We start from the raw sequence: 16,516 nt of genomic DNA on the forward strand, positions 1-16,516 counted from the left end.
TAATATACCAAGTTCCCAGGTCCCTGAGTGATCTTTCAGGGATATCCGCATTAATGAGAACTTCTGGATTAAGCTTTCTGTGTTAATAGAATAGTCAACAGAGCTGAGCTCAAGAGCAAAACTACTGGTAGAACTGAAGGTGATTCTGCCTCTGGAATAAACATGGCCTTAGTCTTCCTAGGGACACTGGAGTGGGTTGAGCCCATTGCTGAGCATGAACATAGAGGCTCCATTGCCCTCACAGGCTTATGAGGCTGAAAAGATTTCCCAGAAGCCAAAATACTTTGCAAAGACTGGGATGGTTTGCAGATAGAAGGAATTCATGTGTCTGTGTTTAATAGTATGACACTTCAAGAACTGTAACATAAAGTCAATTAGAGAAGTCATCCGAGAATCATGTTGTCAGATAACCAAGATAGTGCTCCAAGAAACAATTGACAGTAGTAACCACTGGGGCACAACCAGGCTGCTCTAAGAACACGCACATTTTATGACACACACATTTCAGCATTTACTACTAAGAAAAATCCCTGGATTGCTCAAAACAAAACAAAGCTTTCCTCTGTAGAGACCAACTCAAGTCCTTAAGAGCGTGCTAGTTACACTGTACTAGCTTATGGCTTTGGAGCAGGCCTAGAAGCTTCTGGTGGCCAGGTGTGTTTTAGAGGCAAATGAACAAAAATTCTTTTTTTTTTTTGTAAGTGTTATCTTTATGCTTTTCTAAACATGGATTTGAGACTTCTAGCCATTCTCCCCCGCCCACCCTCACCCCTCGCTTTTCTAGCACTCCTCTTCACCATTGGGAACTTTGGTGGCGCAGTGGTTAAGAGCTATGGCTGCTAACCAAAAGATCGCAGTTTGAATCCACCAGGCGCTCCTTGGAAACCCTATAGGGCAGTTCTACTCTGTCCTGTAGGGTTGCTATGAGTCAGAATCAACTCAATGGCAACAGGTTTGGGTTTTTGTTTTTGTTTTTGTTTTTTTGGTTCTTCACTATTGGGGAGTCACTGAATGGTGCAAACAGTTAAGCACTTGACTACTATCCAAAAAGTTGGTGCTGTGAACCCACCCAGAGGTGCCTCAGAAGAAAGGCCTGGCAATGTACTTCCAAAAGGTCACAGCCTTGAAAGCCCTATGGAACACAGTTCTACTCTGCACGTATGATGCCATGAATCAGAATTGATTCAACGGCAACTGGTTTGTTTTTTTCTTTACCATTGTACCATCAGCAGGGTGGTGGGAGCTGTTCAGGTAGGGTGCAGGTAAAAATGGGCTGCATGGTCTGCAGAGAATTTGAAAACAAAAATAAAACTGACTAAAAGTCCATCTGCCTTTTATTTTTACCATGCACTGGCAATTCTGAACAACGTCCGTGATAAACTACTCCTCCCTGCCAGGGCTGATTGCTGATTGCTCTCACTACCTCCCTTCTCTACCTATCCGCCCCTCCCCCCCGCCCCATGCCTCAGAGATTTGAAGACCGTCAGATCCTCCGTGCCTTCCGCAAGGCTGGGCAATAGTGTACATGCCAAGAATACTTAACTGACAACTAACTACTCTGATAAATTAGGTTATGCTAATATGCTAATGAAGGAAAATAAGGCTTCCTTCCCCTCTCTACCCCACCCCCACCCCCACCCCCAGCACACTCATTAAGAACCCTCCCTACATTCCTAAATAATGTCTGACTCTTAAGAGATTCCTTGAAGATAACACGTCTTCTTTTGCCGGCTAATCCAGAGCTGGCATTTCCAACTACTTAGGCAGAGCTGGCATTTCCAACTACTTAGGAGAAGATTGCAAAAGCAGGGTGTCCAGTGGGAGGTCTAGGGCAGACTGCTTACTTCACCAATGCATAGGGCCAGCCCTGCCTGAGAAGCACTAATGGTTGGTGCACATCTCCAAGTACTTGATGGTCTGGTCTCTTATATTTACATTTATCAAGATAGCTATAATTCCCGGCTACCACCAATGACTGTCCTGACAGGGAACGCAACAGAGAATTCCTGCTGGAGCTGGAGAAAAGTGGGGTGCAGACTACAAATTCTAGTAAAGCGACCAGTTTAATGGTCTGCTGAGACTGGAGGGACCCCAGTGGTCATGGCCCCCGGACTCTGTTAGCCCAAAACTAAAACCATTCTTGAAGCCAACTCTTCAGACAAAGATTAGACTGGAATGTAAGGTAGATAATGATACTGGTGAGGAGTGAGCTTCTTGGCTCAAGTAGCCACAAGAGACTATGTGGGCAGCTCCTGTCTGGAGGCGAGATGAGAGGGCAGAGGGGGACAGGAGCTGGTTGAATGGACACAGGAAATACAGGGTGGAGAGGAGGAGTGTGCCATCACAACTACGGTCACATAACGATGTGTGTATAAGATTTTGTATGAGAAACTGACTTGAATTATAAGCTTTCACTTAAAGCGCAATAAATAAATAAATAAAGATAGCTATAATCCTGTTTCAGGCATGAAGGAAACATTTCTCCCCATACTGGTCTTGGAGTTCCACTAATGCCATCCTTTCACGCATTTTGGTGACATTGGTCATTTGTCTGGCTCTTGAAGTGCCCATTAGGACAGGCTGTATTGGCCTTTAAGTAAACAAAGATTGAAGAGTGAAGTGTACACGAAGTGGGACTGTAACATAAAAATGTCCACTGCCACGTTCAAGGAAATGGAAGGAGACAGGCCATGGCTAAGTCCTCAGGGATGCAACCTACGCGTGGAAAGTGCTGTTGAAGCAAAGGTGGCGGCCGGATATGAGGCCCCTGAGGCCCTACTTTGTTAATTGAGGTATAACTGACATATAATAAAGTGCACGGATCTAAGGTGTACAGCTAGCCACATTCGTCTAACAACTGTTTAACCACCATCACTCAGATTCAGCACCTCAGAAGATCCCCTCATGCCTCTTCACAGTCGATACTCCTGCAGAGGTAAACAGTATTCTGACACGTTCCCTTTTCACGTTAGTAATGTTCCATTGGGGCATTTCACCCAGGAGACAGAGAATCTATCGGTAGAGTGAGATTTATGAATCCTACGGCATCCCACCGCTGGCATTGCCAGAACCTTGGGCTGACCTGGGATTGTCAGTGACTTGTACCTGAGTCTCCCAGAAACCATGGTATCTGTTGGTAAGTGCCTAATTTGGGACTTATGTTGTCAGCCCAGGCAGGTTCAACAAGACATACACCCGGGCTTGGAACAACTGGGAAAAAAAATGCCTACAGTAAAACATAAGGGAAGAGAAGGCAAAACCACACCTGGCCACACTACCGACCCACTAATGACCCAACTGAAGTGGTGGGGGCATTTTGTTTGTTTTGGTTTTATTTTTGGCCTCTTGTAATTTTACTTACCCAACGAGATTTAATGGCAGTGCATAATCGACACAGCAAGGTTAAGACTTAAGTAAATAAACCGAGTTTATAGTCTGGATAGTCTTACCCTCGGTCATTGCTTACACCTTGAATATACTGGGCACTCAATAAATATTTGTTGGATTAAAGTACCAACTGGTTTTGAAATTAGTATTTGACACATAAAGGAGCTACTATCTCGAACACGCTGTACTTTTTCCCCTTGTTTAGCCCTCGGCTAGATTGCCTCACTTTCCCCTTCTTCCAAACCAAATCCTAGGTGTCCATCAATGTGGAGCTCATTAACAAATAGAAAAATTAATCAACACAACCATTATTGATGCCTCTTTGTGTGCAAGGCACTGTGGAGAGAACCAAAGAAGTACAAATAGATACGCCCTCTGAAGCTTTCGTCTCAGTCTTTTGCGAATATTTCTCTGGCTTGGAAATAGCCCATTGATTCAGAGGATGGCCTTGGGAGCCTGGGTGCAAAGCCTGATCCTGCCACTTACTGGGTGCCCGCCCTTGGGAAAGTAACTTAACCTCTCTGTACCTGTTTTTATTTTCCAATCTGTAAAATGGGGATGATAAAAATAACTGCCTCATGTGGTCAATATGAAGAATAAATGAGTGAATATGTGTAAAGAACTTAGAAAAGCTGGGAAAAGAAGGGTAAGAATGGTTGCACACCTTGAAGAATGTAATCAGTATCACTGAATTGTACATGTAGAAACTGATGAATTGGTGTATGTCTGGCTGTGTACATTCTCAACAACAACAAAAAATTAAATTAAAAAAAGAACTTAGAAAAGAGCCTGATCATAACAAGCACTATTAAAATGATTTCTCTTTTTGTACTTCCCAGGGCTATTTTGCTCTTTTTGTATTCAAGCCCCTTATGTCAAAACATCCCGAGAACTTTGTGGTGTAATATATCACCTGTTTGTAATACTCAGCCAGGCCTTATCTTAAAATATTGTGCAAACAACTACAGGTAGAATTTCTGGACTTGAAAACCAAGCAGCATAAAATTATGTAGTACAACTGGGCTTTGGAGTCATTCAGATGACCCAGGGATATGGTAAGACTCTGGGCTCCACTACTCACTAGTGGTGTACCTTTGAGCAAGTTACTTAACCTCTTTGAGCCCCGGTCCCTTATCTGTAAGTAGGGTAATAATACATACTTTGTAAGTTTAGCATGAGGATTAAATGAACTAATACATTTGAGACACTTGGCACAGAACTTGGCACATAGGAAGTACTCCTTAAGCGTTAGTTATTAATATTAGTATTGTTTTTAGCCCAAGGTTGCTGTAAGAATTAAATGTGCTAATAAATACAAGGTACCTATCTTCAGTGTCTGGCACACAGTTGGAATTCAATAAATGACCCTTCTCGTCTTTTCTCCTTTCTTTCAGTTAGAAAGACTTGGTGACTATTTTTCCGACCAGTCAGACTTGCATTTAAGGGAGTGAACAAAGCTGGTATAGTCAGCCACCAAGTATCAGAATCTAAATGTTTATTAAGACAAAGAGCTGTCATGCAATAACCCAACCATGCTGTTATCAGCCTGCCATCCTTCCTGTTTTTCTAGGCAGCCTTTCCTGATGTCAACTCAACCAGTTAATCTCTCAGTCACTTGACATATGGCTATATATACACACAAATATGTGTGCATGCATCCTGTGTTGCAAGCATTTACAGTCATGTTTATCTGAACACACACTGGTACAGTCTATGGGAAACGCTGAAACTATATTCAATTTTAGATCCTCAAAAAGCAATGAACGCGAAATAGCTCCTTGGCAAATATTTATCCCCAATGAAGAGAGGTACAGTGCTTTCCTGTATGGTACTCTACAGTTTTCCACATGCTTTCATATACATTGCTTCATTTGATCCTTAGGACGACTCTGGAATAGGGCCAGTTTTTGTTATAGTTGTGTGCCGGCAAGTCAATTCCAACTCGGAGCAACCCTCTATAACAAAGTAGAACTGCCCCGTAGGGTTTTGTAGGCTGGAATCTTTACAGGAGTAGATCACTAGTTCTTTTCTCCAGCAGAGCAGCTGGTGGGTTCAAACCACCAACCTTTCAGTTAGCAGCTGGGCACTTTACCATTGTGCCAACAACATTATTATTCCCCTGTTTCAGAAGAAGAAACGAAGCCCCAAAGAAGCTTGTTGGCTTACTTGTCAGAAGTCACCCAGCTTGTAAGTGGTAAAAGAGGACTTGAAACCAGGTTCTCTGACTCTGACTTCAAGCACTCTCATGTGTCATCATTTCATTCTTAGAATTCCAACTATTGCTTAACCATTGAACTCCACAACACCTTATAATCGGAGTGAAGAATGGGGGCCTTTTTATACATGGAGAAATGGAAGTGCCTACACTTACAAAATTGTACTAGAGACATAGTGGTAAAACTGGACTACAACTCTTAGTCTAGTGCCTAATCTTTATGACGAAAAATACTAAGCCCAATTGTATTACCAGTATCAGGGCAAAATGCTATCTTTCTTTCTCCCTCCCTCCTTCCTTCTTTCCCTTCCTTCCTCCTCTTTCTCTCCCCTCTTTCTTTCTTCTGTTTCTCCCCTCCTTTCTTTCATCCTCCCTGTGTTCCTCTCTCTCTCCCCCACATTCCTTTCTCCCTCCCTCCTTCCCTCCTTTCCTCTTTTTTCTTTCTTTCTTTCTTCTTCCTTCCTTCTTCCTTTGGAAACCAGTTTATTTTCCAAGTAGCTCTCACCGTTTTTCAGCTGGTGAATCCACCGCTTCCTCAGGTCTTCAGTTGGGGAGAAGACATAGAGAGGCCCTTCATCATACACAACCTGGGGCAATGGACACACAGACATCAACAGTTAGGATTCAGGAAAAAGAAGAAAGACTTTGAGGGAACTACAAAGCTATAGCTTTGTACATTCATTGTGGAAAACAAAGAAAGGCTGGGTCTTCAGTCAGCAGTGGAGCTGGGGACACATGAACTGCCTAAGGAATTCCTGAACAATTCATATCCAGGGATCTAGGACTTAGAATCTCTTAACTTTTTTAATACAGTACTCCTAGGTCCTCTTGATGTGTGTTTTAATTTGTGTATAAACTCAGTTCATAACATTGCTCTCAGCCCTTGGTGGAGACAAGATTTTTGTTTCTCCAACAAAGAATATTTTATGATATTATTAAACCTTCAGTCGCTATAGAAAAGAATTGAAGTAATGATCTATGTAACTTAAATCTTGATTATTACATATAGATTATTCAACTGGCTAATATGGAACAAAAATTTAATTCGTAGCTAATTTTCCCCCATTGCTTATGCTTTCCCCTCACCAGTATTAGCCAAAAATAAAACAAACTTGGAACCAAAAACCTACTTCAAAAAGAATCAAGTACATATTAAGCACTATCATCAAACAAATCAGTCAGTAGTTTCTGAACACCTGCCATGTACAAGGCATCGTGCTAGGTGTTGTGCATGAAATATATAAGATACGGTTTCAAACCTCACAGAGTTCATACATATCACATCCAAAAAACCCATTGCCATCACATAGTGGATTCTAAAGTCAAATATAAATTAATTTTGAATTATCTGCTGTTTAGCGTTATCCAATAGCCCAACCAAACAACATCATCTTGTTGAAAGACGACGGTAGTTAAAATTATGCCTAAAACATCCCTCCTTCACAGACTTTGCAAACTTTCATGCAGGCAGGGGCATGAACAAGATCCTTTTACATTTTTCTTTTTGCTTGTTAGTCTTGCTGTGCTCATAAATCCATGACAGAAAGCCCCCTCCCCTGAGACTTTCCACTTCCTTTTCTGGCTTTCACTGTTACAGAGGCTGCTTTGTTCACGACATGTGGCCTTATAGAGTTCACAGGACATAAGCGAGCCTAATTGAAGATTGAATTTGAAGCCCTCGTTCTCCTTTCTGACTTACACTATGTCTACCAAACAGATGCCTATGTGGCTTTTCAACTAATTCAGACTAGAAGAGAATTTAGGCTCATGTGTAAGCCTAATAAACCTTCCCCATATGAAACTTCCTAATAGTACTCCTTCCCTCCCTTTTTCTGTCTTTTCAACCCACATAACCACCATTAGACAGATAGGCAGAACTAGACGGAAGTGAAATGCTCACTCAACAAACAGCATCTTTCTCAATACAGTTACCATAGACAAGACATACCATAATAGAATTAAAGCTGTCATGGATCCTCTTTGAGGTGTAGAGACTAAAAGACACTATATTAGATTGTGAAAATAGAAAAACATTCTCAGCCCATGTCAGTCTCATTTCTTGGTTTAACTTCCTATCCACCTCACCTCTGTCTACTGAGATCTAGTATCCTGGCCTCTGCCCCATGCCCTATCTCTAACAACTGCATTACAGGCTCCCTTGGAGAGTTGGTGAGAGAAAATTACTCACCTGGAAGGGGTAAGGGAACCTTTCAATGATTGAAATCTGCTCCATTTCGCCGGACTCTTCACCCCTTCTCTGTAACGAAAGAAGAAAGTGTGGGTATTGGTTGATTGCTCTTTTCTGGGTTACTTTTGGTACTTGGAGTCCTTTGCAATGGCACCGGAAGGCTCTCTGGGACAAATAGCTAACCACTAAATTTCTCAGGGTGTGTGGGAAGGACTAGGTAGCTATTTCACACCATACACCAAAGTAAATTCCAGATGGATTCAAGAACTTAATATCAAAAATGAAACTATGAAAGACTGAGAAAAAATATAAATGGCTATATAATCTTTATATAATGCTGAAGGTTAGAACTATTAAGAAAAAAACCCGTTGTCATCGAGTTGATTCTGACTCATAGTGACTTTGTAGGACAGAGTAGAACTGCCCCATAGGGTTTCCAAGAAGCTCCTGGTGGACTTTTGAACTGCTGACCTTTTGGTGAGCAGCTGTAGCTCTTAACCACTACGCCACTGGGGTTTCCATTAAGAAAAAGGTGAACTAATTTAATGGCATGGACTTTAAAACCAAGTATGGCCAAAAAAAAAAATCAAAGACAAATGAAAACCTGGAAAAATATTTTCTACAGACATTACAGTTAGATTGAATTCTTAACATATCAGAACCTCTTAAAAATGACTAGGAATATGGTGAATAGAAGAATGGGCAAAAATTAGAAGGCAATTCACAAGTGAAAAAACATAAATGAGCAGTAGATATACAATTTTTCAACTGTACTAGTAATAAAAAAATACAAAATCAGTCAGCAATGACATACCATTTTTCTTGACTGTCGAACTGACTAATATTTAAGAACATTATAATATATAGTGTTGGAGAGAACATAGGGAAAAAGATACTTTCACACATAGCTAGTAGGAACGTATAAAATTCAAATTCCACTTCTAGAAAATAAAAAAGAAGAAATAGCCAAGGTGCACAGATTTCATAAACAGAAGAACAAAATTTTACTTCTAGGAAAAGAATGAGGAAACTACACAAAGATATATACAAGGATATTCCTTTCAACATGGTTTATCGAATAATTAGAAACAACCTAAATGTGTAGTAATAGAAAATTAGGTAAACAATTTATGATACATCCATAATAAACAATACTATTCAGTCACTGAGATCATGTTATTAAAAAGTGTTGGCATGGGAAAAAGTTTATCGTATATTGTTAAACTGAAAAATTAGGTTACAAAGCAAGATGTGTAGCAAGATTCTGGGGTTTAAATATATACACCATATACATTAGTGTGAAAACCCTGGTGGCGTAGTGGTTAAGTGCTACGGCTGCTAACCAAAAGGTTGGCAGTTTGAATCCGCCAGGCGCGCCTTGAAAACTCTATGGGGCAGTTCTACTCTGTCCTGCAGGGTCGCTATGGGTAGGAATCGACTCGATGGCAAGGGGTTTGGTTTTTTTGGTTTTATATATAAGTGTGTGTGAATTGAGTTTGTGTGTGTACGATTGTTAGTAGACAAAAGCACCTGTAAGTCTAGGCACCAACATGTTAATAGTTGTTTTAGCTGGGTGATGGGATTATGAATGATTTTTATTTTCTTATATGTGCTTTTCAAATTCAGTATTTTCCAGACCTTCTATAATAAATGCGCATTAAATAAATAAATAAATACGCATTATCTTGTCATCAAGGAGTCCTAGTGGCACAATGATTAAGTGTTCAGCTGCTAACTGAAAGATTGGTGGTTTGAACCCACTAGCCGCTCTGTGGGAGTACCATGTGGCAGTCTGCTCAGTTAAAGATTACAGCCTAGAAAACCCTGTGGGGTAGTTCTACTCTGTCATATGGGGTCGCTGTGAGTCAAAATTGGCTCAACAGGACCCAACAACAACACTCTTGTCATCAGGAAAAACAATATATGCTATTTTTAAAAAATCAACTCAGAAGTCAGGGGCTGTTGTGCCTTGGAGGGGCTCTGGGAAATGAAAGGAGAATAAACAATGAGATATCAAAGAATCTCATATTACTCAGATCCCTAAGATTCTAGCATTCAGACACACTCAAGTCTCTAAACTTGATCCTGGTAACTGAGTGAGTAAAACTAACCATCTCTGGCCAGTTGGAAAACTTGATATGACATCATTTTAAAGTTGGTGTTGTAAGGTTTTCAGGTTAAGTGAGATAGATATTCTACATCTGGGGGAAAAACGCTGAGACTCAGTATAACCAACACATGGTGGCGTGAAGAAGTTTATCAGGGTGTTTTACTGTGTTCCACATTGAACAACATCTCCAGCTTCTTTACAGAGAAATTAAATGTTCCAAGTTTCTTAAAGTCAGTCTCTCTCTCCTCTCTTTCTCGGGGACAATGGTCTCTCCTTACCGGAATCTGTCTTTCAGGGGGAGGATTTTTTTCAGGAACCACTGTTTCAACGCAGGTGATCTTCTCAACATCTATTGAACCCTTCTTACTGCCTCTTCTCTGAGAAAGAATGAGGAAGAAAATGGAGAGAGATTAAGCAATCAGATGATTCGATTTTATTATCTAATCAGTCAACATAATGAGGTAACACCCACACGCTATATCAGGACCTGTCATTTTGAAGAGAGAGAGAGAAAAAAAAAACCTCCAGATCTAGTAATCTAACTTTTTGTGAGTACCGGATGGAGGGCAAATACTAAAGGAGAGTGGATGACTGCGCATGTCTTTACCACAAGAAATAAGGAAGCAATTTCTAACTCTTAGATTTCATTCTCAACAGTCATTTAATGAGTGCCCACCAACTGCAAGATTCTATGTTAAGGTTTTCCCCATGGCTTCTTAGCAAATTTGAATTTTTGTCCCAGCATGGCGGTAGCTAGTTCTAGGTTAGGAATTATTTTGCTGAGTTTGAATGTACTTAGGTTCATTCCACCTCCCTTCTACTACCTCCTCGCGAAGGAAGATCTAAGACCAGTCCATGAAACTAGGGTTTCACAGCAGAGAAACTTACCCCACGTTCAAAGTCATACTCATAGTAGGAAAGTTTCTGGCCAGTCAAAAGAAAGAGGCGCTTCTTGAAGTTTAAAGGTGATGTTTTCTTTTTCTGCTGGGATCGCTTCAGAAAGATGCTCTCCAGGATCACTGAAGCCATAGCTTCTTTTTTCTGGAGCTCACTTGTGTGCTGTTGATAACGAGAGTTCTTGAGGACCCAGCACATTAATCCTCATCCCTCCTGGTTCCACCTCAGCCTAGCCACCTGACTTCAAACGAAACAGAAATGTACAATGCTAACAAAAAACCTTCTGCCTACTTTGGCATCCTCTTTCCACAGCTCCGTCTCTGTCAGTTTTCAGGTATAATGGATGCACATTGAATCAGGGTGATTGGTCCTACATTGTGAATTCATGGAAACTGGGATCTTATATCAGGCAATGCAATGCTCTGGATGCCAAGTGGCATGTTCCTGTATGCTTGGTAATGCCCACAGGCAGCTTTACATTACTAGTTGCGTCAAGCTGACTCTGACTCATGATAACCCCACATGTGTCAGAGTAGAACTGTGCTCCACAGGGTTTTCAATAGCTGTGAACTTTCAGAAAGTAATCACCAGGGCTTTATTCCAAGGCACCTCTGGGTGCACTCGAACTTCCAACCTTCTGGTTAGCAGCCAAGCTTGTTAACTATTTGCACCACTCAGAGACTCCAGCTGTACGTTAACCAGCCTGTTATGGTGCTTGCAAGTATAATCTGTGAACAGCGAAAGCCTCCATGCAGCTGTTGACCCTGATATCCCCAGAAGGGATAATGCTTAATGCAGGTGTCAGAACTCCACTGAGGCAGATGTTGGACTTTCAGTTCCCAGTTTCCTAGACAGTAAATTAAATTTTTCAAACAGTGTCCCATTGGGGTCTGTAACTGAGGGGTCTCATAAGGACATATGGGCTGCACCTGCAGTAATGGACACAGGCTAACTGCCACCCAACTGATTTTGCCCCTCACCCACTGAGCTACAAAAGTTGGAAGCTTTGTTTTAAACTTGCAAAAAAAAAAATTGGGGCAGCGGGGGGGCAGTTTGGTTTTGGTTTTTTGGCTTTTTTTTTTCATTCTTTTTGCTTGGATTAGTTTGTTTAGACAGCATCATGCAGAGGTGGTATGACTCCTACTGCTGTGGATGTTGGATCTGATCATTAAGGAAGAGTAAGTAACTTGTTTAGCCTCTCCAAACTTAAAATACTCCAGAAAGCTTCAGTTTAGATAACTGAAATACAAAAAGGCTAGGAAAGTCACAGAAAAATCACCGCTGGTTTTTTTCCTCTTGCAATTTTAATTTTTAAATATTTTTTAAATGACAGAAAAGTTGTAAAAACAGTGCCAAAAACCAAAACCCGATGCCGTCAAGTCGATTCCGACTCATAGCGACCCGACCCTCCAGGACAGAGTAGAACTGCCACATAGGGTTTCCAAGGAGCACCTGGTGGATTCGAACTGCTGACCTTTTGGTTAGCAGTCGAGCTTATAGATTTCCCATATACCCTCCATCTAGTTTCCTCTAATGTAACATCTTACATACCGTAAGTACAATGCTCAAAAGCAGAAAATCAACATTTGTACAATACCAGGAACTAAACTACAGTCCCTAAGCTGGTGACAATTTCCCCACTACTGTCCATTTTCTCTTCCAGGATCCAGTTCAGGATCCCACACCACCATTGTTTTTTTATTCACACATACAATGAAAAGATAGATTCTGCCACAAAAATGGAGCACTACAAATTACCAGTCTTCCCCCTCCCCACTACCACCACCATGTTTTGTTAGCAGTTGGGGTTATTTTCCTGTGGGCATTGGATTTATTTTTTGAAACCAAACTCCTTATGCTTTTGGGAGCCCCATGGATGCAGAGTAAATAAAACCAGCAGAGTAAATGGTCAGCAGTTTTTTTCTGCTTGTCCAGCACAGATTATTGCTCACACTAGGCAAGCAAAGGAGTGGTTATTTTTGAAGCCTGAGGCTATCCCCACCATCATTTTGCTCTTTCCTGTGGTGTAGAAGGTGGGGAGACAGAAATAGATTAAAGGAACACCAAGGACGTTCAGAATGATCATGTTGCCACTTTGCCTCCTCTATCCTCTGGTGGTGGATTAAGTTCAATGTTGTGTAAACGATCTTTTGAGAAAAATCAGGCAAAGGAGGAAACCTTTCCTCACACCCTGCCACACACCTCTCTTCCCTGCCTCTGGTTTAAATGCTGTCATTGAAGTAACAAGCTGATAGAGTTTACAACCAATCAGAGCCCTTTCTAGCACTCAGGTTCAGCTGATATCCCAAAGAGGTTCCTTTTAGAATTAAAATTATTCATTTACACAGAAGTAGTGGTAACCAGGGAGTACCTGAGTGGCACAAATAGTTAACATGCTTGGCTGCTAATCAAAAGGTTACAGGTTTGAGTACACCTAGAGGATTCTTGGAAGAAAGGCCTGGCAATCTACTGCTGAAAAATTAGCAACTGACAACCCTGTAGAGTACAGTTCTATTCTGACACACATGGGGTCATCATGAGTTGGAATCCACTTGAAGGCAACTGGGTAAGTGGTAACCAAGTAATTAACAGTCTGTTCTCAGGAATTTCCAACTCATTGAGATCTCTGTACTAATATCACATTTAGTTCCATGACAAATTCCAGTTAAGCACCTCTTCACAATCAAAACCTCAAATTACAGAAGACAAAATAAACCCTAGAGAAACTTCGTGGCATGATCAGTAAATAAAATCAGAAGGATCCCAACAAACCACGTCCAGCTGTGCTTCTTTTAGCAGAGTGAAGTACACACAGCATTTTACCATACGTTGTGGTGCATGTTCTTGGAGGCACTCCCTGCTCAGACCCAGCATCTGCTTCAGTCTTGGCCTCTGCTCTTATTTTCTATAAGACATGTTCTGCTGGAAGCTGCCTTTGCTCTTTTTTCTTTTTTAGAAGAAATCCAGTTTGTACACGAGGAAGCCTTCCTCTGTTTCAAGTGTCTGGGTTGGGGTAAGGTTTAGTGCTGGTCTAAGTATGAGGAAGTAAGTAAGCCTATTACTAGCCATCGCCCCTCTGTGCAAGGGATGAAATGGCCTCCCCCTCTAGATCATTGAGCTGAATGATTACTGGGATTTCCATGGCCTGGTACCCTCTTCTTTGACTTTTTCCCCTCTATTCCTTGTGACCCAGTCCAGATATACACAGCCTGAGAATGCAGTAGTTCTTCCTTGGTCACCACTGACCCATCAATAATGTGAAAGGAGAGGGATCTTTCTTTATGTCTCCCCCAGAGTTAGTGTGCAGTGGTCAGCTCTGAGTTAGAGAGTAGCTGCAGCTTCTTTGAGTACATGTTCTGGAAGTCCCCAATTTTCTTTTAAACAATTTCAGCAGCCTAGAGTCAATTCAACCACAAGAGATTCACAGATGGGGCTGACCTTTCACCTCACTGGGGTAGGGAGTGGAAACAGAAGTATAGGGAGAAAAATAATAGAAAGACACAGAGCTCTTCATTTAAAATGGAGTTCCAGTGTTATAATGTTTTCTATATTAAACTGCAAATGCCAAAAGGGGGAAAATGTAGAACAGATTTTCAAATTCTCATAGACTCCAGGCTTTCTGGAGCCATGGAGGCTGGATGAACCCCTGAAACCAGTGCCCTGAGATAATCTTTAAACTTTAAACCAAAAATATCCCCTAAAGTCGTCTTAAAATAAAAAAAAATAGTTTAGCGTAACTAGTAAAGAATGCCTGCCTTGAGCATTGTTCTTGTTTAACCCTTTTATGCTTCTTGGAACAGAATGCACCCACAAACATTATTGGGTTCTCAGGTTTCTCGGGAGCGTACTTGTCCCACTAAAAGTATATGCTACCCTCCAGGGGAGGCTTGTGTAACGGTGAAAAATGAAAGAAGCGTTCTTTGGCAAAAATTCACTAAGGTAGAAGGCTTAGGAATGAGGCAGTGCATCCAGGGAGTATGATTAGGTCAAACTTTTGTCTCTTTTGGCTTTTGTACAGCTAGATAATCCTTGTAAGCATATCTATGGCTTCCTGTGTGATATTTAGGGAGCCCTGGTGGGTTTCATTTTTTCTTTTGTGTATCTTATTTGGAAAACCAATATAACAAAATGAAAGTCACCACCCTCCAAAGATCCTTGAGACAGATGGAGCCCACTAAACACTGTGCCAGTCTACCACCAACATTTTGTGGGAAAAATGTGTGCCCATGTGAGATTTTCAAAATGGTTGCACAACCTGAAGAATGTAATCAATGTCACTGAACTTTCCATGTAGAAATTGTTGAATTGGTGCATATTCTGCTGTGTACTTTTTCAACGACAACAACTAAAAACTAAATTAAGAAAAACTAGGTAGTGGAACAGTAATCAAATCATGCTTTGTATTTTTGAACCATGTAAATGTATCACCTATTCCAATAATAATAATAAACTTAATTGAAAAATGTCACAAAAAACCCCCTCCAAATGCAAGAATTTTTACATGATCACTTTTTGCAGCTTACCAGATCCCTATTAAGCAGTCAAATTCAGATAGTGGATGCTTACTAGTAAGAGTTCTCCATCATACAAACTGTGCTATGCCAAGGAATTAATATAAAAAACACATGCAGAATCAGTAAACTCAATCCTGTTTGGCTGCTACATTTGCTCATGTTAAGATAAAACACTATTAAGGGTAACATCAGAGCAAAATTCAGAAAACCACAGCCTGCCTATGATTGGGATAAGTTCATAAGATGCTAGTTAGTACAAAATTCTAACTCACAAAAAAAGACCAGACTTGCTGGTCTGACAGAGACTGGAGAAACCCCAAAAGTATGGCCCCTAGACACACTTTTAACTCAGTACTGAAGTCACTCCCGAGGTTCACCCTTCAGCCAAAGATTAGACAGGTCTCTAGGGCCAACAATAACACATCTGAGGGGCACGCTTCATAGTTCAATCGTGTATACGAGACTAAATGGGCACACAAGCCCAAGGGCAAGGACTAAAAGGCGGGAGGGGGACAGGAAAGCTGGTGATTGGGAACCCAAGGTCAAGAAGGGGAGAGTGTTCACAAGTCATGGGGCTGGCAACCAATGTCACAAAACAATATGTGTACTAATTGTTTAATGAGAAGCTAGTTTGTTCTGTAAACCTTCATCTAAAGCATAATTAAAAAAAAAAATGATACCTAGCCAGAATAGCCAAGAGGCAGTGTTTTCTCTTTATTTCTTCTTCAAAGTGCTACTTAATTGGCTAGTGAGTTTCTGGCCATTCTCTTCCTCTCCTTAGGGGAATGGAAGGGAACTACCATTTTTCATAGTGCAGCCTACCTGTCCGATGTTTTACATGCATTATCTCATTTATTTCTCACAAGGAACAGATGAAGAAACTGAGACTTGGAGAGATTAAATGACTTGCCGGACATCATTCATATGTGACTGCATAGCCTCTGCTGTTTCTGTGATACCTCATTGCCTCTTAGAGGATTGTTTTTTAATTGATTGATTGATTGCTTTTGATGAGGTGTGATGCCACCTACCTCAGCACCTGTATCATTCTCAAAGGCTATGATCAAAGAAATGAGCCTGGTTGGCAAAAGCGGTTTGCGATTGGCTGCTAACTGAAAGGTTGGTGGTTCAAACCCACCCGGTGCCTCCTTGGAAGAAAGGTCTGGCCACCTGCCTCTGCAAAGATTACAGCTAAGAAAACCTTA

At 41.2% G+C, this 16,516-nt stretch overlaps 1 protein-coding gene across 3 annotated transcripts in view; it reads right to left on the reverse strand.

Moving 5' to 3' along the window:
- BTK (Bruton tyrosine kinase) overlaps positions 1-16,516 on the reverse strand; it is a 36,111-nt gene that overhangs the window by 13,959 nt on the left and 5,636 nt on the right. For 2 of the 3 annotated variants that reach the window (XM_064278621.1, XM_003422040.4), the window contains 4 exons: positions 10,789-10,959; positions 10,179-10,277; positions 7,791-7,859; positions 6,108-6,189 (listed from right to left, as the gene is read on the reverse strand). In XM_064278621.1, coding sequence (XP_064134691.1) covers positions 6,108-6,189; positions 7,791-7,859; positions 10,179-10,277; positions 10,789-10,929 — 391 coding nt within the window. In that variant the 5' untranslated portion in view covers positions 10,930-10,959. Of the gene's footprint in view, positions 1-6,107; positions 6,190-7,790; positions 7,860-10,178; positions 10,278-10,788; positions 10,960-16,516 lie in introns of those variants that run through there. The other variant, XM_023541156.2, reaches the window with a different exon arrangement.

The sequence above is a fragment of the Loxodonta africana genome, chromosome X (genome assembly GCF_030014295.1).
Source record: "Loxodonta africana isolate mLoxAfr1 chromosome X, mLoxAfr1.hap2, whole genome shotgun sequence".
In the NCBI taxonomy this organism is placed as follows: Eukaryota; Metazoa; Chordata; class Mammalia; order Proboscidea; family Elephantidae; genus Loxodonta; species Loxodonta africana.